This window comes from Podarcis gaigeae (genome assembly GCF_964106915.1).
Source record: "Podarcis gaigeae genome assembly, chromosome: 2".
Classification (NCBI taxonomy): domain Eukaryota; kingdom Metazoa; phylum Chordata; class Lepidosauria; order Squamata; family Lacertidae; genus Podarcis; species Podarcis gaigeae.
The window spans coordinates 59,651,121-59,673,706 of NC_139679.1; the positions used below are offsets into that span (position 1 = coordinate 59,651,121).

Here is a 22,586-nt window from a genome sequence, read left to right on the forward strand (position 1 = left end):
TTTCCGTATTTTAAACATTTCTGTCCCTAGATTCTCTAGGAGAATTCTTTCTTAATTAAAAAAAAGAGCCATTTAAATAAGGATGAACGATAATTTGATTATCAGGGGTAAGACTTTGCAAAGGGGAAGGGCTGGGGGTGGGGTTCTGCAAAGTTCCTTTTTAAAGGGAGGCGATTTAAAGAGGGATGTTGGGGGTGGGGGGAGATACTGCCGTCTTGGGAGGGAATAAACGAGAGAGAGGTAGGAACCTTTCCAGCCGCTTAGTGCTCGGCATGGCCGGCTGTCCACCGCTTTCAGCTAAAGAAACAAATCCCCATCGAGAGTCACTCATGCACGTGGAAAGCAACGCCGCCCACCCGACGGCCAAGCGCAGGGAAACGCGAAAAGATAAACAGACCCTCCCTGAAGTGGTTGACCCTTGTCAGGATGACATTTGCTCCGCTTGAGAGTTCCCATCTTTCCATTGACCCGAAGCCCCGCCCCCTCTCGCCAGAGTCCCCGCCCCTTCTCCTGAAGCGGCCGGAAAAGCAAGCAAACCCCCACCCCGGAAACCACGCCTCTTCCCCTCCCACCCTCTACCACAAAAAGCCCCGCCCACGACCCGCGCATTTCTTCGCTGGCGCGGTTTCTTTCCCCCCGCCCCGCCCCCCTCTCCTCCCCGCCGTATTTCCTCGAATAAAGTGGACGCTTAGAAGAGGAAGTCCTGTGCAAGTTCAAGTAAACACGCATACAAAACCCGCATCATCCAGAGGAGAACGAAATACATTGCAACTCATCCCCGTGTTTCAGGGCCGGGCTGGGGCGTCGTCTGAACCCCCGCCTCTCTCTCCTTCTCCCTCTCCTTTCCGGTCGTCGTTGCCGCCCCGCCGCGCCCTTCCTCCTGCGGGGCTCCCTTGGCGCAGCCGCCGCGATCCCTGTGCGGAGGCGCCGGCCCGTCAGCTGTTGTACTGGCAGGCGTTGAGGGTGGAGCCGGGGCTCTGCAGGCCGCTGTAGCCGAAGTTCGAGTGCTGCTTGGACTTGAGCCTCAGGCTGGCCAAGCTGGAGTTGCAAGTGTCCCGGTAGACGCTGTAGGGCGAGCCCGGCGGGCCGTAGGGGCAGGCGGGCGACGACATGGCCGTGTTGAGCGACGAGCCGCTCAGGTTGTTGAGGCCGGCGTTGGGCACGCCCGGCACGGCCGAGTGGCCCATGGACGACGGCATGCTCATGGAGGGCAGCGTGCTGGGCGCCGAGAACATGGACTGCGCCGACGAGAGCGGGCTCATGGAGTTGAAGAAGGTGAAGCTCTTGGAGGAGAGCGGCGCCGGCGCCAGGCTCTTGGCGTGCCAGTAGTTGGACGGGTAGCCCGCGTACACCTCCTCGTAGGGCTGCATCAGGCCGCTGAACTGCGGCACGTAGCCGCTCTTGCACAGGTCCATCTGCTGGTTGCGCTCCCGCTTCCGCCACTTGGCGCGACGGTTCTTGAACCACACCTGCAAGGGGCGGACAGAGCAGGGCTTAGCAGGGGGCGGCCGAACTCCCCCGACGGCCAAAGCCAGGCACGCCTTTCCCCCAGTCACCCACGCACCCACCCACACTCGCCAGGGCAGGAGAATCGTCATCTCAGGGTCGTGGGGTAGGGCAGCGTGCCAGGAGTTGGACTCAGGGGTGCCAACTTGAATAAAATATTGGCGGGGGGGGGGAGGAAGGCAAGTCACACCCCGCATAATTGATCATTGAGCCTGGATAGCTCAGTTGGTCAGAGCGTGGGGCTGATAATGCCAAGGTTGCAACAGTTGCATAGTCCTGCATTGATCCTTTTAGTTTACTATCTGCAAACAGGCGTTTAATGCTCACAACCAGCTCTCTGATTCTATGATCACATGAAGTGGCGCGCACACGCCATTTGAATTGCAATACCCATCAACAGGGGGGGGGGCTCCCTCAAATATTTTATGGGGGCAAAAGGCCCCTAGAAGTTGGCTCCTATGGTTGGACTAGATGACCCTGGGACATAGCTGTCAACGTTTCCCTTTTTAAAAGGGAAATTCCCGAATAGGATTCCTCGCAAGAAAAGGGAAAAGTTGACAGCTATGCCCTGGGATCCCTTCCAGCTCTTACGATTCTGATTTCATTTGCCTTATTTCCCCTGCGCCCCCCCCCCCCTTTATTACATGTCACCATTAAGCGGTACAGAAAATAATAAGAATAATAATAGCATAGAGGGCTTCAGAGTTGGCTGCCAGCCCTGCTGCCCTAAAGTACGTCTCCCTGTGGCCCCCGCCGCTACGCGGTCGGAGCCTTTTTAATGGGAAGCGCTCAACAGATGAAACTGTAGGACCCAAGAAGGGTAGCATCAGATTCCAGGGATGGCCAGCTGATGGGTGTGCTTCAAGATGCCGTGGGCGTCCACTTCCCATCATCCCTGGCCTTTGCTGATGCTGGCTGGGGCTGACGGGGGGTAGACGATATCTGGAGGATACGACCCTGGCAACGCCGGAGCTAGTTGCGTACTGGCCAGCCCGATGCTTCCGGAAAGCGTCTCCGCTCAACTGAAGCTCAACTAAAGATGCCGTTTAGTTAACAGCTAATATACTATCTCTCCGTTGTGGCATCTTCATGCCAGATTATGGAATCACTTGGTGGAATTTCTGGAGGCCTTGCTAAAATGTAGCAGGATGGATATTTTCTGAAAACTACCATAGAAGTATTCTGCCAAATGCTTTGCAAAGGTGCAACATGGTTAAAAATAATGGTTGCTTCTGAGCTATTTAGAAAGGAAAAAAGGGACAACCAAAGTAAAGGGAAAAAAACTTCGAGCATGTTCAAAATAGCTTTTCTTTCTCTAAAAGAAGAGCCATCAATGTTCAATAGTTTCTGCTATTTCTTTCTCCTTTAATCCTCCAAATATGAAAGAAATCTATGAGTTATTCTACTAGCTTATTGCACCCAAATGCATTGCTCACATGATCTAGCAATATAACCCTGGCACTAAAAATAGGTTTGGGGCCACCTCTTAAGTTTATTGAAGTGGATATGGAAACATGAAGTTTATTTATTTTTAACGGTCTTTCATGTGTATGTTGCCTTGATGTTTTATGATACGATAGTGTCAAAACACTGTTTAGAAATTTAAAAAATGGATGGCAGAGGGTGACCGGAATGTTAAAAACACGCAGGATCAGCACATTAAACTGTTTTGTTTTTTTTAATTCTCCACTGTATATAGACACCTATGGGCACTGTATATAGACACCTCCATTTTATATAGACACCTACCAGTTTCTCAGCCCAGCTTATGCATTTGATAAAAGTAAGCTATTGCCTTTAAAAGATTGCACAACAATGTCAGCCTTTAAAACAGGTGTGGGGACCTGTGGCCCTCCAGATATTGCTGAATTACAGTTCCCATCATCCCTGACCATTGGCTATGCTGGCTGGGGCTGGTGGCACCCAACAACATCTGAGGGCCTTAGGAGTTCCCTGTCCAGGCTTTAAAAGGGGCCATGGTACTTTTGACCATTTTTTTGCTGCAAGCTAGCATGATTGCTGGTCTGGATTTTTTTAAAAGCTGAACTGTCACTTGCAATATTTCTCATATTCATGCTGCTCCACTCCACTGGGAAAGCTGTTTGTGGATAATCTATTATGCCAGAGAGGCCATTCAGCCTCCCTCCGCCTCCACCCCCAGCCCTCCCAAAGGAACAGCTGGAGTTGAAGTCAATTGAGTAGAACCAAGAAGCCAGTAGAGTACAATTTGTTTCTGGGTCTCAGCTAGGGTCCAGTTCCTGTCTCTGGGGAGCAATTATCCTTAAAACTATGGCTGTGAGCCAGTTAAATAACGTTGGCTTTAAGAGGGCTTTTAATTGATTAATCAGCAAATGAATTAAATATAAATAAATATGCCAATTTCCGAAACCTCGGTCTAGGTGCCTTTCTGGGGGTACTGAAGAAAATACATTGTCCATCTATTTGTGCCCAGTCTGAACTTATGCCAGATTATAGATTTCCCTTATCAAGTTTTCCTGCTCTCCTTTAAAAAGCCCTGGAGAAAGTTGTCTTAGGAAGAACACACTTCCTCAGAAAGGAATTCTGTATCTGCCACCCCTCTCCCAAGCATGATGTCTTTGAGGTTCCATGCAATAAGACATGTAAGCTGTGTTTGTCCTGGCATAATTCCCTTCCTGCAGACTGCTGCTTTGGACGGGCATCCGATCTCTCTCCTCTCGATGATCTCCAAAATTTCAAACCCTCGCTTTCTTTCTCTGCAGAGAATTAACTACCCTTGACCATACTCTTGTTGTGATCAGGCCCTGGCTATGGCGGCTGGTCTGCTTTGTCCAATGCTAACGCTTTTAACAAAAAGCACACCAAAAACACCCTCCTTACAGATCATAAAAAGTGGGACTGGGCAGGTAGGTTTAAGGTAAACACAGAGCCAACCACCCCCTACATCCTTCGCCTTTCAATGGATGCAGCATCTGCCTTTGCATTTAATATTCAGAATTTACAGCTTTGCTGCTGGAGAGCAAAAGGAGGCTGGTTGCTCCTGGGGTTTAATGTAAAAAACGGTGAAAGAGGAGGGGGGAGGGATCTGATGCAGATTTGTGGAAAGTGCATCTTTGGGAAATGCTTTGAGTTCCCTTTCATAAAAATCCAGGGCTCAGAGAACAGGAAAAGACACCCAACTCATAACCTGAAGCAGGACACAGCCGGATCTGGTTTAGCGTCCTGTTAAGAGACGGCAGATCTAATGGGGAGGTATGTCTTCCACGTGGTTTCTGCTACAGGTTAAAATATCTTCCCCTCCCTTGGTGGAAAATATCGGCCTCCGGAACTGCCTGTGTTACTGGTGGGTTGTGTGGTCTTTGTACAGGTCCCGGCTAAGGAGAGTCAGGGAAAGCAAGCAGATGTGAGACGACATCACATCCACCTGGCCTCTTAGAAAGTGAGTTCTTCCTTCTAACAGAAACCAGTTTTCCTTAAGTAAGGTCCTTCCAAAAAGTGGAATGTTGCTGTGTCATTCAAGGGGGCCTTTCAGACTCGGCCACCTACTTCAAAATTATGCATGTAGCTGATGCTCACCAGTGTCTGAGTTTAGGGGCAACAAACTCGAATGCTACATTGAGAACAGGAAGGCAAATTGTGAGGGGAAAAGGACCAGGGAGGAGGAAGGATCCGGTGTAAATATAAAAGAGGAAATGAAGAAAGGCGACACACTCAAAACCTGTAATTCATTTTTCAGAAGGTGCTTCCAGACAGGAATTTCCTGAAAATGAGGCTAATAGTTTTAATGATGGCTTCTAGACGTTTTAAAGGAAGGTCCTCTTAGCAAATTAAGGGTGGATTGGCAAAACTGAGTTATAAGGCTGCTTCTAAATATATATGTATTATCTACAGAAGGCTGAAGGAGGAGAAGAATTGCAATGAATGGGAATGAATTCCCCGAAATTTTTTCTCACCAAATGTTCAGCTTGCCCACACGTCTATTATTATTTATTTATTTATTTATTGATTGATTTATCTACCTCTTACTTGCCAAAGTGGCTTCTGAGCTGTTTACAAGTATAAGCGCATTCACAAAATTTACTTGGGAGGAAACCTGATTTTTCTGGCTGCCCCTGAAAGGTTAAAAGCGGCATCTGCAAGCGACGTTTTTATTGGTTTGTTTTGTCCAGGTCTCAGTGATTTACGAAGGCCAAAGTGGGATTTCCGAAAACGGCCTTTCTTTTAGATTTGGACAGAAGTAAGGACGGGGCGATTCCAGCCGGATTAAGTCCTACAAACGGGGCTAGGTCCTAGAGTTTGAGGCTACAGTCTTACATCTCGCTTAGGGGAAAATTGAGCCCGTGGGGAGTGAGACGCCTTGGCAAGAATATAGGAAGGTGTCCCTCGCCTTCCAGTGATCCTCAGGTGATCCACTTCGGCTGGATCGCGCCAAAACTAGACTAAACGCATTCCTGCAAAAATGCAGCATATTCCCTGATCCTGCTTATGCTTTTTTTTCAGACACACGTCCCATTGACCTCAGGGATACTTCCTCTCAAGTCACTGAGCCTCGGGGTTGCTGCTTAAATTTCAATCAATGCAAAAAGGACCCATAGCCCTTTTTTTTGCTTGTCACAAGAAGGGCTGCCATTTCGTGCGCAGTTCCCGGGGATTAAGCCGGGATTTACTTTTGAGGAGACAGAGCTTGCCTAATTGCATTTTCTGAAATAAATATCAAACCTCTGCGGATTTCCCAGTTCTAACAGCCCGATCCCTAAGCCGGTTAAGCTCCCGTTTATTTATTTATTTGAAAATAAATTAGCGGGGCTGCCTTTGCAAGTGTCACTTGGGGACAGAATATCAGCCTAACAGGGCGATTTAAGCAGACTGAGGAGGAAGTGGCTGAGATCCCATGCAGGCGTGACTTGAGAGTCACTCTGGACTTGGTGTGATTTACCCCCGAGTAAAAGTGCATCGGATCCGGCTTCACCGCGGTTTCAAAAACCCCAGTACTCCAAGCTAACCTCCATCGAAGAAAGCAGTTCCCTTAACGTTTTCCCGAGCTGAGTTTACGCATATACTCCCCGATCGCTTCTCCTGCCCCACTGCGGTATACAAGCCCCTTTGGGGTGGTAGCCAGCTGGAGCCCACGATAACGCGGTTTTAAGAGGATGCAACGCATAACCATTGAACTGAATGGGCGTCTTGACATTCGCTTCCGCCCACTGTAGTTATGTCGCAAACTATCCTCAGCGGGGATTAAACGCACCCGCAGCTCTGGCGCTAGGAGGATTCATTCTCCCTACAGTGTAAGGAAGTATCCTGGGTTCATAAATGGGGGGTGGGGGTGGTAGAGGAGAAACAGAGAAAGAAAAGAGGGCGGAGAGAGTACCTCCAAAAAAGTCCAATAAACTAAAAATCCAAAGTTAAAAACAAGCAAAGAGAAAGTCTAATAAAATACTAATCCTCTCCCTACGGCAAGATATTTTTTCCTACCGGTTTTAAAACAAACAAACAAACAAACAAACAAACAAACAAACAAACAAACAAACAGAAACAGCCTCTTCAGTTGTAGGCAAGAGAGGCGTAAGAGAACATCTCTGTACTGATTTAGGACTATAATGATTTGTTGACTTGGGAGCCCAATGCAACTGGCCCCGGTAGCCGAGTTTACTCGGCGGATCCTGTCCGTGCTGCGCTAGAGATTCCGACCTACGCACAGACTTGGAAGTCGCGGATCCTTTGATTTCAACGAAATCTCTTGAAGCGAAAGTGTGCTTTGGGGTTTGTTATAGCTACAAGTTAGGAAAGATATTAATAATAAATATATCCTCTCCTGCCACCCTCAACATTCCCACACCCACAAGGCCCAGGCCATATAAAGTCAACACCAATGGGATTGTTACTCCGATCCCGAACACTGAATTTGTAGTTTCTTTAATTCCAGGGGGACTTAGCGTTTTAGGGCCACGCGCTTGAAATGAACTCCGCTTAAAAAAACCCAGTTTTGTGAATCAGGCTGTTGGCGTTCAAACAATATGTACACGAATATAAGGAAGGGGTGGCCAAAACAAAGCGAAACAAAACAAACCGCACAGGAAATGGGGCCTTTTATATATGGTTCCCTGCTGGTTTTAGGGATTTTGCACAGCTCTCTCTAACACACACAGAGCACCCTCAGCGCAACATATCAAATGTCATTTCATTTCACCGGGATTTACTTTCACGCAGTGGGCACGATCCAGCAACAAACCCTAACTATGTTTAACTGAGAAGTCCGACTGAGCGCTATGTAATTCACCCTCGCGGATTATGTTTCCGGGGGAGAGTTAAGCAGGTCTAGGCCGCTGAATTCAATGTGACCTTCCAGGCCAAAGCAGGGCATCGTTGCTTGGAATTAAGTCTCAGTGAGCTCAGGTGAACCTGAACCCACAGCAATGCACCTTTCTGAAATGCTTATTTTGGGCTGGATCACGTCCAGTATTCTTCTCCAGGGCACTCCAGGACAAGCCTCTTAATTTATTTAAAATCTCCGCGTTCTGCAGTAATTTAAGTACAGCGCGCAAATGCCACGTTCTGTCCAGCCAGCGCCATTCACAATGCCCAGCACGTGCAAACGAGCGCTGCCCCTGCCTTCTCCTACATTAGCTAAAGGAGCGGTGTGGTCGCTCCCCTACGTAGAATGCGTAGACGCCAGAATGTGGGCCGGCGCTATACAGAGGGCTAAAGAAACGAGTTATTTCAGAGAGTGTCTCCTATTCTTTCCCGCCTCCGGTTTGTTTAAATATGCTGAAACTTAGAGCTGAAGTGCAGGGTTCTGTCCTGGACGTGTCTCCCGGTCTCACTGACCAAGTTAGCTGCAGTCTACCATCTAAGGAAATGCGCCAAGGAAACGCCGCGCAAGCGAAGCACCACCCAATGAAAGCGGCCGGGGCCAAGACTCCCCTGGGAAGAAAAAGAAACCCACAAGTTCCTCACTTCTAGATCAGACCGCACAATTGTTTTTGTTTTGTTTTGAAAGATCCTTTCCTGGCCCCATGAAAAAGAGCGCATTCATAAAGACTTTCTACCCGGATGCCTGGGCTCCCTCTCTCTCTCCCCCAGCAATCGCCCGAAGAGAAAATAGATTTCCTGCTTGGTATTAAATGGCTGCATTTAATTAATGCAGGAGAGAACAGTAAATTCTGAAAGATGGCTCTCCTGGCCAAGCCCCGCTTTTCCCATGCTACGGAAAAGGACAATGATCTGGGGCGGTCTCAATGATTTCAAGATTATTATTTGTTTACGGCCCAATCCTGGGCATGCTTACTCGGTTGAGCTTGCTCCTTAACGTTCGTAGGATTGCGCCTTCAGCAGTGCAATGGAGCAGGGATTTTGTTTTAAATAAAGCCTCGCCCGCGTTTCTGGAGGCCTGTCTCTCTAGTGGCTTTAAAGGGCCAACGACGTGCCAGGAAGGGCGCCTTTCCACTGCCGCCTTCTCCACCCCTGGTCCCGGGAGGCCCCAGACGCCTCGGAAGGCCTCGGGGCTGCTTGGATCCTGCACTCTGCGGATCCTGATTTTCTGCGGGAAATCACCTCTGATGCGCCTCCAGGGAACTTACTCCAGCCCTGTGGTCGCGGCCTGAACTCGCCCCGAGATTTCCCCTCCGTCGGGAGCCCGACGCGCAAAGTTTGTTGCGCGTGGATTCATTGGTCCTCAGGCGCCCAAGTGAGGCCCGATCCGCCAAGTACGTTTTCACTGGGTTTTGCTCCCCAAATCGCAGCCTCCCCGACCCCCACAACCCTTGGCGTATAGGGTGCCTCCTCGAATTTCCTAAAGCAGGCTTGGAGCTGGAGCTTAGCCGAGTCCACTCAGAAGTAAATCCCGTTTGGTTTCTTACTCCGGAGTAAAGCTGAGGCCGCTTGCGTGCGAGCCCGTTGCTTGGGAGTAAGCAGCGAGGCGCGCGTCTAAGGAGTGAGTTACGCGGCTCCTACACAACATTCGACGGGGATTTTCTCCTCCATGCAACCCAACTCTGTGCACGTTTATTCTGAAGCAAGTCTCGCTGTCCTCGGTGGGACTTCCTTCCGAGCAAGTGGGAATATAGGGCTGCAAAAATTACCTTGGTTAAGGAGATGGCAAGCACAGAGCAGGTCAGGCCCAGCTCAGCCTTGTTTACCTGCATGGAATTATACATTTGGCTGCCTTCAGTACTGTGAAGCAGATTCCCCCATTCCTGAAATACTGCCTCTTTTTTCACTACGAAGGAGCTAATTCTAATTACAAGCTATAGAACTTCCCTTCTCTTTCTGTAGATCTTCCTAGCATAAGGTGATATCGACCAGAGATGGCTTAGGATCTGTAAAAACAAAGCACCCTTGGACAGCCCCACCAGCGCCAGATCCCCCGGATCTCTTCCTCATCTTCCAACAACGGGCGCTTCCTCTTAACCGCCTCCTGCCCCAGTGGCTCCCTCTCCTCGGATTTCACCTGGGACTCCTCTATTTGGTAGACCGGTGTCTAAATAAGGCTCGAGGCTGCGCTCCTCTCCGCACAGGCGCACCTACCCGGGAGAAGAAGGCCGCGCTACCTCTGGAACAAACTTATTTGGAAGTCCGTCCCCTGGGACGCGCACGTGGGGGGGGGGCTTACTTCCGAGAAAAGCTCTTTCTCGACCTGTGCTCCATCCGCGCCCGGCCAAGAGGCGGGAGGGCCCAGGGGAGTTGGCGACGGGCTCTTACGGGCTGCCTCGGGGTTGTCTTCAGGCAGGCCTGGGAAGTGGCTGGGTTGGTTAACCCTGGGAGGCGGGCGCCCGAGGAGAGCGCGAGCGTGGCTCACCCTGACTCGGGGCTCCGTGAGGTTGGTCCACACCGCGATCTCCTCCCTCATGCTCATGTCCGGGTATCGGTTTCTCTGGAAAGTGGCCTCCAGCTCCTGCAGCTGCTGGCTGGTGAAGTGCGTCCTCTGCCGCCTCTGCTTCTTCTTCTTCGCCGGGTCATCCACGTTCCCGTCGTCGCTTTTCTGCACGCCGCTTCGCTCCTTTTCTGCAAAGGCAAAGGGCCGGGCATAAGGAGGCGAAATAAAGAATTACAATTAGAAAAGTTGGGGGGGGGGGAATAAAAATGTCCAAACTGCTTCTCCTAACTCCCCAGCCTAAGTCAGCGCCACCAAACTCTTCTTCGGAAGGGAATCTGAATGAGGTCTGGATTTGTGGCCCAAATCTTCCTCAAATGCATCTTTGCACAGCACAGCAGCGAGAGCTCCTGGACTGGAACCATCGCGTCTGTTTTAGAAAGCCTCATCAAACACAACCCAGAACCAAGGATTTTCCATTACAAAAGCAAAGGCCAATCAAGCCCGGATCCTGACCTAGTCTTCCTTTGACGCAAATGATAACAGATTTTTTTTTGTTTTGTTTTCATAATGGACTTTAAGAGAGTCAAGGTGGGAAAAACATTTCTTTAAAAGGCGTGGGAAACCTTTGCAAGCCATTTCTTTAGGCACTTTTAAAAAGTCTCTAAAAACAATGAAGAATTCACATCGATTTTGTTGTTGTTTTTGGATATTTTCCTAGCAGGCACCAGGACACAAAATATACTCCCCACAAGGGGAAAGTTTGAATTTACTTAACCCGAAAACGAAGCCTTTCACACAACTGGATTAAATTTCTACTTTGGGAATTTGGATTCTGACAGTCAAATGATTTTTCAGTTAGGTAAAATTTAGAGCCTTATTTTTTTATGGTTCCTTAAATAAAGGAAAACAACAACAGCAAAAACAAAATACATTTGATCCCACCTACACCTTTCAAAAATGGAAATTATATGAATTATTTTCAGTTTCGAAGTGCACACACAATTTAAGGCAAAACATAATACCTGCTAGTTAGTTACAATACAGCATGTACAACTGGTACAAGCTTCTATTGGCACATTACATCAAGACCGGGGCTTCACTCTACGACCCTCTGAAGTCAATGAAGGAAGACTTCGAGGCCAAGAGCTCCATTGACTTCAACGGGCAAAATTTAATCATATTCTGAACTCTGCCTGACATCCATAGGACTTTCAAGATGTCATAGGTATGCGCCCTGGAGTGCAAGTATCCTCGCCTTCAATTGACTCGCTTCCGAATAAATACGCACAGGATCGTGCTGCCTGGGCAGTGATTAAATATATTGCCTTTTGCTGGTTCGATGTCTCCATATTTTTATTCCTGCTGAATAATATTAGTATATCTACTTAAATTATACAACGTTCATTTTATAGCAATGCATTCTACAATGGGGCGAGGGGCGGCGGCGAAATCTATGGCTTCTTACTTCTTTAAAAGCAATATAAGAGGAAATACCTAGACAGGGCAATTTGATTTCAGTGAATTTCGTGGTTCACCGGAACTACGGTGCTAACATATTAATGTAGAAGAAACATATTTCAGACCGGCAAACTTATTCTATCATGGAGCACGATCCTCTACTTGTTTACTCAAGAGAAAATCCCAGAGTCCAATTGGGACTTGCTCCTTCCTCCTTCTGAGGTGATGCTTTGAGAGCACTAATCATTTCGTCTTAACTGAAGCTATTCAGCTTGCAATCCGTGGCAGCAAATATTAACCACTGAACCCAGCGGCACTTTCTTCCGAGTAGAAACGTTTAGGGTTGGGTTACCAGTGGTCTGTTTTTCTGCATCGATATATTCGTTCATTATTGCAGAGCCACTCCAATTTTACGGGCTTGCAAACCGGTTTTTTAAACTCATATTTTACGAAGTATTTTATCAATAGCCATAGACACGTGTGTTAACCGATGATGATGCGTTGCGCGTGTCTATCGTAGTATGCAAACAGGAGTCCATATGCAAATCTTTTCAGGTGGGATTATGTGTACTCCACACATAATCGACTATGCAAACGAAGCAAATATTATGAGAACCACACATTTTGCTCGACAACGCTTTTTAAAAAAGTAACATCTTCAAAATAAATGCAGTAAGTTTTAAAACAAAGGGACTATGGATCTCAGCCATAGGCTGTTGTGTGTGCAGAATGAGAGCGATTTTGTTCTCAGGTACATAAAACTTTGCTTTCTTTTTTTTAACAGGCTGATGTATAACAACATTATTTGAAGTCCCAGTGCTATGGCATTGACTTAGGATCGTCACGTTCTAATTTCTCTATGTATTGAAACGCACAAATTGTAATTGAATCCGTGCGTAAATATATGTACAACACATCAGTGTTTATGTAATTAACAAACCAAACCATAGCACGGGATCCATCAAACAGCAAGCTCTTTCCTCCCATTGATTTCAAAGGTGAAATTAAAGCATACAGTTTAATCAGTGGGGTGTGGGGGGCATCAGAATCCCCCCCCACTTTGTTTGGATCGGGAACTATGTGCCATTCTATAGAGCGAGAAGAATTCCGTGTGCGTAAGAATTCAGTGTGTGTAAGGCACGCACAACACGCATACAAACACGCGCACGCATACACCTCAAGGACTCACGCGAACAAGAGTGAATGCGCTTTAATTCGCATCTGGAATGTTTATCTTAAATCCAAGGCTTAGTACTGAATTAATTTCCTTGAAATGTATTTCCTTGAAACGTCGTTTTATGTATCGGGCAGTGAGGATCTGAAAATCCTAAATAAAGGAGCTCTACTCCTGCAAAAAACCAACACCCCTCAGTTCCCTTTAAGTCACCGATTCATGCCTATCCCCCGCTCTGGCTGTGCTTAAAATGACTCCTGCGTCCATCTGGGAGCTCTGAAAGCAAAGAGGCGAGTTCAAACGGTTACACGGTTCAAACCCCAAAGTGGTAAATGACCTTATTGCAGCCTGTGATAGCCCTCTTTCCAGTAAGCGGTTTGCAAAGCAAACAAGGCCTGGAACGCGCTCGCCTCGTTAAAAGTTTCCTTGGTGGTGTCCAAGCCAGAAACCCATCGCTACCCAGATCCCACCCACTCCAGCCCCGGCTGGGCTCCTCCAGTTCGCCATCCCTGGAAAGAGGGTCCGGCTGGCTAGCAGCACAGGGAGAAGATTTCACTTTGGGACGCCTCCTCGAATTGGGAGAGGGCAGGAGAGCTGCCTCCGACACACACACACACACACACACACACACACACACACACTATATACATATAAATTATATACATATAAATCTTTGGAAGCGCCATCCATCAAGGCGATTGAGATCTTGGTCTTTGATTTATCCCTCTTGCCCGTTTCATTACAGGAAAAAAAGGGGGGTCTGCCTTCTCCAACGGGCCTCTGATACAGTTTCAAATCATAACACACATTAGGCTTAATTGGTCTTAGCACATTTTTCCACTTAGAAGAAGTGAGAGGTACTTTGTGTCTTGGCGTGGACTAGCGCGGGCCCTGCTCGCTGAACCGCTTTGGGATTTATGAGCCACAGTTTAGGGGGACAACGACCACTGGGAAAGGTCCCCCCGCTCCTCTTTCCCGCAGCTCCCTCTCCCCGCACCAAGACACATCGGCCTTTCAGCCTAGGCCCGGCCGCTTTCAAACTGCCTTTGGAAAAGAAAAAGGGGAAAGGAGGTTTCTTTCTTTATTCCGTGACTTGGATTTAAGGCGCCTCCTTTGCGCTGGAGCTGCTAAAACCGAAGCGCCCTGTTATTTTAAGACCTCGTCAAAGCGCCCAGAATCATCGATTTCCGTGGGGAAATCTAGAGGCAATAACGACCATTCCCAGCCCTGGTTTTTTTTACTGCTTTTGTTACACAAATTAGGTTTGTTTTAAGTTGTCCTGCTTCTCTTGATCCATTTTCCTTTGTCTACGGAGCTTATGCAGTGTATATGCATTCTCGGTATCACCTATATTGTGTAGATAGCTGCGCGTGTGTTTTACAGATCCGTATGTCGAAAGTCACAACTGTCTATGCAAAGGGAAACGCACGGAGGGGGGTTGTTGAGAGTTATAAAAAGATACTTAAATTTAAATGAAGCCAATATACGTATTGACCTGAAAAACGAGGCTGCGATCCTGTGCACACTTACGCAGAAAGAAGTGTGGCACAATGAACCTTGATCGCAAGTAGATTTGTATAAAATTGGGCTGCAAGTCCCAAAGGTTTCAGTAGATCTCCCTTCCAAGGGTGCACGCAGTATCCCGGCCATAACCTCTTCCTGTGCTCATTTAAGCTTCCAACCCTCCCCATTCACTTCCAGGTTACAATCTGTCATCGAGGCCTCTAATCGTGGTTTAGGTTTCCAGGGATCTTAACCACAGAACTCTGGAAATTAAATGGCAAGGCAAGGAACAGGGCTGTATGTACCGACTTGAGGGACACGGCCTGGGTGTCTGTGACTCTGTTTTGTGTTGAAATAAAAGATAACCTTTTCAGCGGAGGGGCCTTATTATATGCGGAACATCCGCCAAAATTGAAACAGGCAGACAGTTTGGAGGGGGAAGAAAAAGAAATCCGAAAGTCTCCTTAAAATAACTTTAAGCATTAACTTTAAGGCTGCGATTATACTACGAACGTTTACCTGCGAGTAAGTTTCAGTATAAGCATCTACACACACACACATACACACACACACACACACACACACACAGAGAGAGAGAGAGAGAGAGAGAGAGAGAGAGAAAGAGAGAGAGAACGAACACCACACATCCGTCCCCTTATTTTGGCATCTTCTAAAAATGATTTTTCCCTTTACGAAGATATATTGTAACATAATCCAAGTTTTACGTGATGGGCAGCCTATGGAATAATATAGATTCTGAATGTCTGGATTTCTCAGTCTTTCTCTCGTGTACTCCCACCCTTCACCCCCTCCTGATTTTTGATGGGTGCTCCCCCATTTTGACAGAGGGAGATATTTTTACATGTTGTACGGTTTCCAGGATGGAAAATAAACCCATCAGAGCTGACATGCTTTCAGAAACATTCTACAAAAACCGCAATCGGAATGGCAGCTCTCAAATAAATTTATAGCACATAAATTTATGTGCGTGTGCAACGCCAATATTTCGCTTGGATGTGGAGACCAATATACGACTATGTGTTAGAAAGTTTTAATCCCTCCGCGCCTCTTTCCCTTTCTGCATTCTGCATTCACCTATTTGGTTAAAAGACGTAAGTCCTCCGGTGTATCTTCCCTTAGTAAGGAAAGCAGACATTTGCCCTCTTTTCTTACGTGACGCAAACAGCCCCAAGAACGACGCCACTCGCAGGACGTCAGCCCTTACCTGGGACTTCGGTGTCGGACGATTCGCTGGCGGAATTCTCGATCGCTTCCCTGGCCTCGGACGATCTCTGCAAATGGAAGCTGGAAGCCATGTCGTGGGGCGCCTGGGGAGCTCTCAAGCCGTCGGGAACCCTTTCCAAATTCATCCCACCTTTAAAGGAATCCATAGCAAGAAGAAGACTCAGTTGTGCCCGCCTGTGCCTTCGCGGAGGCGCGCGCGCTGCTTTCCCAAGACAGGGCGAGGGTTATTCCACAGCGGTTGCAAAAGGAGAAGTCTGCTTTGGGGTTTTGCTCTGATTTTGACGGGTTAAATCCACTCGGCTCCGGGCTGGGCTTGGCTCGCTGCGGGACAGGCGGCGCCAAGCCTCGATGGGCTCTGGCTGCATATGCGGGGCAGCGGCAGCAGCCCCCCGCGCCAGCCAGCCCCTTCGATGGAGAGCAGGGGGGCCGAGCGCAGCAGCAGCAGCAGCAGAGCGCAGTGGCGCGAGGTGGCCGCTGGCGAGCGAGGGAGCTCCGAGTGCGCTGCCCGCGCCCGTAGGTCTGTAAGCTGCCTCGTAGCTCCTCCCTCGCCGAGGTTCGAGACCTCCCCGTCCCTCCTCGCGCTGAGATGCCTTCCCTTCCACGCTGGGCCGGCCTCAAGGGAGCTGCCTGCGAGCCGGCGGCCCAGGCGAGCGCTCTCGGGGGCTGGCGGCGGGGCGCATTTCTTAAAGAGACCGCGCCGGGGAAGGAGCGCTCTCGCCTCTCTCTCCCGGGTGGCTTGGCGCTGCTCTCGCTCTCTTGCCTCGCCTCCCCTCACTTGGCTTTAAAAGAACCGAGGCCCCGGAGCAGCCTGGAGCCAATCAGGTGGCTCCTCTTGCCTCTCCATCAGCGCCTGCCTCCTGCCACTATTTATGGCGCGAGCCAAGGTCCCATTCCAGCCAAAGGGGACCTTCTGGCATTGACATCACCGGAGAGGGGGGAGGAGGAGGAGGAGGAGGAGGGGGGCTGGGAAAAGGTAGATCGCCCCCACCCCACCCCCGCCAGTCTCCTCTAGGGAACGGCCATAGCTTTTAACCACATCCTACTGGAATCCACGAAGCCTCCCACCCCACTTCTGTGGCATCATACGGCGCCCACTATTTGGTTGCCAGTGCGCATGCTCCACTTCAAAGGGGATTAGTTCCTTCCTAAGAACTCCTGTCCCAATTTACCTGTAAACGAGGTTGGTTGGAGACCGAGAGGCTGAGCCGCCAGTAAACGGGCCATAGGATCGGCTTGTGCGGCTTTTTTGGGGAGGCGGCGGCGGGGATGGGATAGTCCAAATTGATTCTTAAGACTTCCTTCCACAAACCTGGGAGTGAGCCCTTCTGAAGACAAAAGGGTTTGCTGCTGAGCAAACCGGAACAGGATTGCTGATAAAAAAGTGGGGGCATGGGATGAGCTCCCAACACCATTTCGATGCTCACGTGCGGATTTGCTCGGGATTATCATGTCTCACCTTCCCAATAGAAGTTTCTGTGCCGATAGGATTGCTCAAGCCTAAACGACTTTTAGGCACAGGGCATAAGCCGCAAAAACCAGCCGGGGGTGTGTAGTTCTTTCGGATTAAATCGCGTTGTGTAAAACGGGTGTGCTATTGCTTAGGGCTCGTGGTGTAAGGTCAAAGGGGGGGGGGGGGGAGCACGAGAACGAATTCAGCCGAGTTGCTCTGGTTTCGGATAGGGTGGTGGCATGATGTTCTAACTTCTTCTACGGGTTCGGAGGTCCCTCCGCGCCCCTCCATAAATTTAAGAGCGACAGAGAACATATTTCACCCCTGGATATAAATCACCATCGAAAAATCCAAGTACAGTGATGCTCAACAGATTTTAAAGAAAAAGCAAATTAAAGTATTCATTAAGAACCCCACCAATTTGCAGGATAAAGCACCCCAGCCAAACACTCTCTCGGGGACTGATATACAGTGGTACCTCTGGTTACGTACTGAATTCGTTCCGGAGGTCCGTTCTTAACCTGAAACTGTTCTTAACCTGAAGCACCACTTCAGCTAATGGGGCCTCCTGCTGCTGCCGCGCCACAGGAGCACGATTTCTGTTCTCATCCTGAAGCAAAATTCTTAACCCGAGATATTATTTCTGGGTTAGCGGAGTCTGTAACCTGAAGCGTATGTAACCCGAGGTACTACTGTAATGATGGCGTGGAAACGTGGAACATAGGAAAGTTCTCAGTTTGTTACATATTATCTTTAAATATATCAGTGAAAGAACTTGCCTAGCTGCCTGTAAATTGGCGACCGGGGAGCGGAGTCGGGAAATAATTTGTTTTCATGCGGCAAGAAAGGCAACGCCTTCCCCCCCTGGCCATTTCTGGAGCCTTTGGACTGAAGGTATAAGAATCCATGTCCCAGCCTCCCCCCCAGCCCGCATTGCCCTGAGGCTGAATAAGAATCTGCCCAATTGTTATTCTTGAAGGCCAGCCGGAGATTTCCTTAATGCGGATTTATTTGGGTTCAAAGAGAGGCTTTTCTGGCGGGATCCTACCATTACCTGCGTCGGTAAATTGCGGTGCCCCCAGTGTTGCTGAACTGAGTGATGGACTCATTTCTGAGACCCTTTGATCTCTTTAAAAAGTAGAGTCTTTGGGGAGTTTTCCCTCGCGAGGCGAAAACAGTACCGCTTGAGGATGCAGCTTGAGGATGTCTCCCGACCTTCCCGTGGCATTTGGATCGCAGCCCACGCGCACTGAAATTCTCGTTCTTCAAGTCAACCGGGAGGCTCATTAGGGATTGCCGCAACGTGCAAGGCTCTCATTCCATGCAACTTCGGGAGGACTACTTGGGAAACTGGTTGTGGATTACAGTTTGGAATAATAATCCCTTTTGCTCCTGTGGTTTAAAACTCGCCTCTCGGTTGTCTTAAAAATGGCCTCCTAATCTCGCCCCATTTTGGAGCCCAGTGCCACTTTTGGGGCAGGTTGGATGATGATGGGAAGGTCGTAGCTGCCACGTGCGCGCGCGTGTATACATTTTGGTGACTCCCTAATTAGTTGTTTACAGATCTGTCGACCACCCTGAATTCACACACACATCTCAGCCCGAGAGGCCAACTTCTGGATCCGACTGCAAGCCCACCGAATATTTCAAATCGGGGAGAGGCTCTTCCTATTTCTACTCCTTGAAATCTCTTCTCCAAACTGGGCTCAAGGGCAGAATATAAAGCCTGGCTCTCCCTTCTCCCACTCAATAATAAAAGAGACAACGCCACTTTCAGATCCTCTGGCAACCAATGTTGAAATGTTTCTCTCCAGGTGGCCGGCTCGGTAGATCGGTTGTGGTTTGATGTCTACCTAGTTATAATATCATTCGCACATGCACCATTACTAAAGGTATCAGCGGATAGCAATAAACCAGTCGATAACTCTCATAGAATCTACCTTACATTTATAAGTCCTCTAGTTGGCTATATACAGTGGTACCTCGGGTTAAGAACTTAATTCGTTCCGGAGGTCCGTTCTTAACCTGAAACTGTTCTTAACCTGAAGCACCACTTTAGCTAATGGGGTCTCCTGCTGCTGCGCCTCCGAAGCACGATTTCTGTTCTCAACCTGAAGCAAAGTTCTTAATCCGAGGTAATATTTCTGGGTTAGCGGAGTCTGTAACCTGAAGCGTCTGTAACCCGAGGTACCACTGTATATAACTCTTAGTGTTGGTGCATATTAAATTCCACCTTCACCTAGGAAGGGCTCTTGCACAAACCTGGGATTGAGGCATGTGGGCCTGGGGATAGATTCTGCGTCTATACACTGGAGAGTGCTCAGGATCAGAATCTTCCCCCATCCCCTATCAGTCTGTCTTGTCTTTCACCCAAGCTCAACAATAAATGCAGGCTATAATGTTATTTAGCATTCTTCTTCTTTACAACTTGTCTGTTGCGGACAGAATATTCATTTATTTTGGATAGGAATGCCGAGTGCGGATGTTAAAGAAAGAAATCGCATCACAAAGAGATCAGCTCCGAAGCCGGACCTTTCCCTGTGTCCTGTTTAAGGAAGCCTCCTCCCCGCCCCCATTGTGGAGCATCCCAAATCCCTCCTGTAACCCCGGAAAAAGGAACACCGGGAGTGCTTCAGTGATGCCAACTTCACCATTTGCAAGCCTAAGCTCAATTCCTTGGAAACTATTCCACTTGAACGCAATCGGGAGGCCTTGTTCCAAATAGAGGTGGTTTGGGTCGAGAAGGCCACTCCTTGCAAGATCTTGCTTGTTTGGCAGGGCTGATGAAACTGTGGTCCTCCGGATGCAGCTTGACTTACAATTCCCATCATGCCTGACCATTGGCTGCCTGGGATGCTGATGGGAGTTGGAGTTTCGCAACATCTGGAGGGTCACAGGTTCCCTTCATCCCTGGTCTAAGCCGAGTGCCTATGCTGAAAGGATGGTCTCCCCAACAGACTGAAATCAGATACAAACCTCTGTGTGTGTATGTGTTTTAAAGGGCTGTGTGGGTTACATAGAATCATGGGCGACTATCTAAAGCAGGAGTGGGGAACAGCCCCCATCACCCCATGCCATTCTCATGCCGGCTAGGGTTGTTGGGAACTATAGTTTAACAATACCCGAAGGTTCCCGGGTTCCCTCCCCCCTTGAGCTAAAGGGTGTCTTTGTTTCCCAGCTCCCAGGTTCAAAATACTTTCAGAGAGAAGAAGAAATCTGTGGTTAACCTTCATGCTCCATATTCCGGGGATATGTCATTGGAGGGAGTTTTCCAAAAAGGGAAAAGGGCCCCAGGAGGTCAGTTTCGGTTTAGGAAACCCCTAAATTCCTGTACTGGACTCTCTTCTTCTTTAATCGCACCCTCCCCAACCAATGTGCGAAAGGAAGACTGGAGAACTGTCTTGAACAGACTTTTCCCAGACAACCCCAGAGCGCACAGCTCTAACGCTGACTCAGGGCCGCCGAACCACTCCCCGGTTAAAATGGCCCTTCAGCGTTTCACTCTCACTTCTCTTGAAACCACCGACCCACCCACTTGCTCCGAAAGCGCCGGTTTCCTTAGAAGCTACTTGCAAGTAAGTGCGCCTAGGATTCCAGCCTTAATCCAACATCCCTGCGTTTTTCAGCTGCTTTAGGCTCGGATCCTAAACCCACAGTTTAGAAAGGCGCTTCAAATCACAGGGGCAAAATACTTCCAGGGTGGCCGGGACAACGTTGCGTCGATCGCCCCGGGAAACTCCTGCGCTCTACAAATCCCTCTGAACAAACTCTGTGGCCTACACCAGGATCATTCCGGAATCAGGTGCCAAAGGCGGTTCGAGTGTCAAGAAGAGACTTGCCCGGGGGTTGTGTCACCAGAGGCTGCTGGCAAGCCGGATGCACCAAGCTGAAGTGGCGGGTGGGGATAAATCATCCATAGAAGCATAGAATTGTAAAGTTGGAAGGGTCCCTGAGGATCATCTAGTCCAACCCCCTGCAATGCAGGAATATGCAGCTGTCCCATATGGGGATCGAACTCGCAACCTTGGCGTTATCAGCACCATGCTGTAAGAACCTAAGCTATACGGAGTGTTTTCTCTTGACATCCGTTCCTGAGGCCAACAGGACCCAGCAGTTTAACTCCAGCTGCATCATGGGCTGTGAAGGAACTCAAAATTTGAGCTCATCCGTGGCTCCGCTTGGAAACTATTTTTCATGAACATAGGATGCTGCCGTTTGCTGAGTCAGACCATGAGTCCAGCAGCGTCTGGAGGGTTTCAGGAACAGGACATTCCCAGCCCCACCTGGGATTGAACCCGGGACCTATTGCAATGCGAAGCAGATGCTCTGCCCCTGAGCCAGGCCCTTCCCTAAGTGGTGCAATGGTGCGGGTGATCTGTTAAACAAATGCACCGCCAGTGACCCGCAGTCTCTGCCATCGTTATGACGGTTTCTGTTGACAAAGCGCAACGGAGCTCTGGGATGGAGCTCTCAGAAACACCCCACTGGGGTATTTATTCTTTTATTATCTGCGTCTCTTCCTCCCCCAGGGTCCAGTCCCAAAACTACGACCTCTGGACTGTGTTTTAAAGAGACAAAATATTTGCCTGTGCTGATTTCAGATACAAGGAGCCCAGTTTGTTTTGTGGGGGTGTGTGTGGATTGGGAGTGGAGTTTTCCAAAAGAAAATAAAAGACAAGCGCTCCAGAAGTCAGTTTGCTTAACCGAAACTCCCAAAGTCCACGGCAATTTCGTCTCCTTGAGTTAATCCCCTCTTATCGCCCCTCCAGCAGCAACGCATGGGCGAGAAAGGTGTGAAACCAAGCCTGGAGATTTCGGCTGCACAAATGCAACCTGCCCTTTCTTTCACTAAATCCAATTTCCCTCAGAAAGGATGCACCCTAAATCAAGAACATCGATTTCCCCAAACAAACTAGGTCTCGACACCCCCTTCCTCCCCTGATTCACGTCGGAAGCTAATAGAAAACACAGCTGGGTTTCTCCCATATGAGGCTTATCAATCGGCGGCAGCCAACAGACCAAGAGTGCTGTGGCACCTGGAAAACGAACTCGTTTCTTCGAGGGCATGCATTGAATTCGGCACATAATCCTGTGTCATAATTAGCGCGCTGTCTTGTCTCCTGTGTGAAGCCACAATGGGGTCCCTAACCATGTTCGGTGCGTCTTTGGCTTCGCACGCATCCCCCCTACAAGTTAAGGGTCAGCGGATGTAACCTCCAAGGCAGGCTCATTTCGTTTCGGAAATGAAATCCAGCATAAAAAACACACAATACGTTCTAATCTCCCCAGCCCTCATTTATTCCCTTTTTAATTTAAATTTTATATTAGTTTTACAAAGGGATGATTGAGGCACTGCTTGGTTCCAAGGGATGCGGATCCCCTCGCTTTCTGATCTTCCATGGTTATGGCAAAGTGCCATTGAGACAACTACCCATGAGCTGGTTGGACCAGCTGGG

The 22,586-nt window shown here is 48.9% G+C and overlaps 1 protein-coding gene across 3 annotated transcripts in view; it reads right to left on the reverse strand.

The window, feature by feature from the left end:
- Positions 1 to 575: 575 nt before the first annotated feature.
- Positions 576 to 22,586, reverse strand: part of PITX1 (paired like homeodomain 1) — a 42,749-nt gene continuing 20,738 nt past the window's right edge. For 2 of the 3 annotated variants that reach the window (XM_083728623.1, XM_083728625.1), the window contains 3 exons: positions 15,661 to 15,810; positions 10,283 to 10,488; positions 576 to 1,469 (listed from right to left, as the gene is read on the reverse strand). In XM_083728623.1, coding sequence (XP_083584749.1) covers positions 936 to 1,469; positions 10,283 to 10,488; positions 15,661 to 15,810 — 890 coding nt within the window. In that variant the 3' untranslated portion in view covers positions 576 to 935. Of the gene's footprint in view, positions 1,470 to 10,282; positions 10,489 to 15,660; positions 16,373 to 22,586 lie in introns of those variants that run through there. The other variant, XM_083728624.1, reaches the window with a different exon arrangement.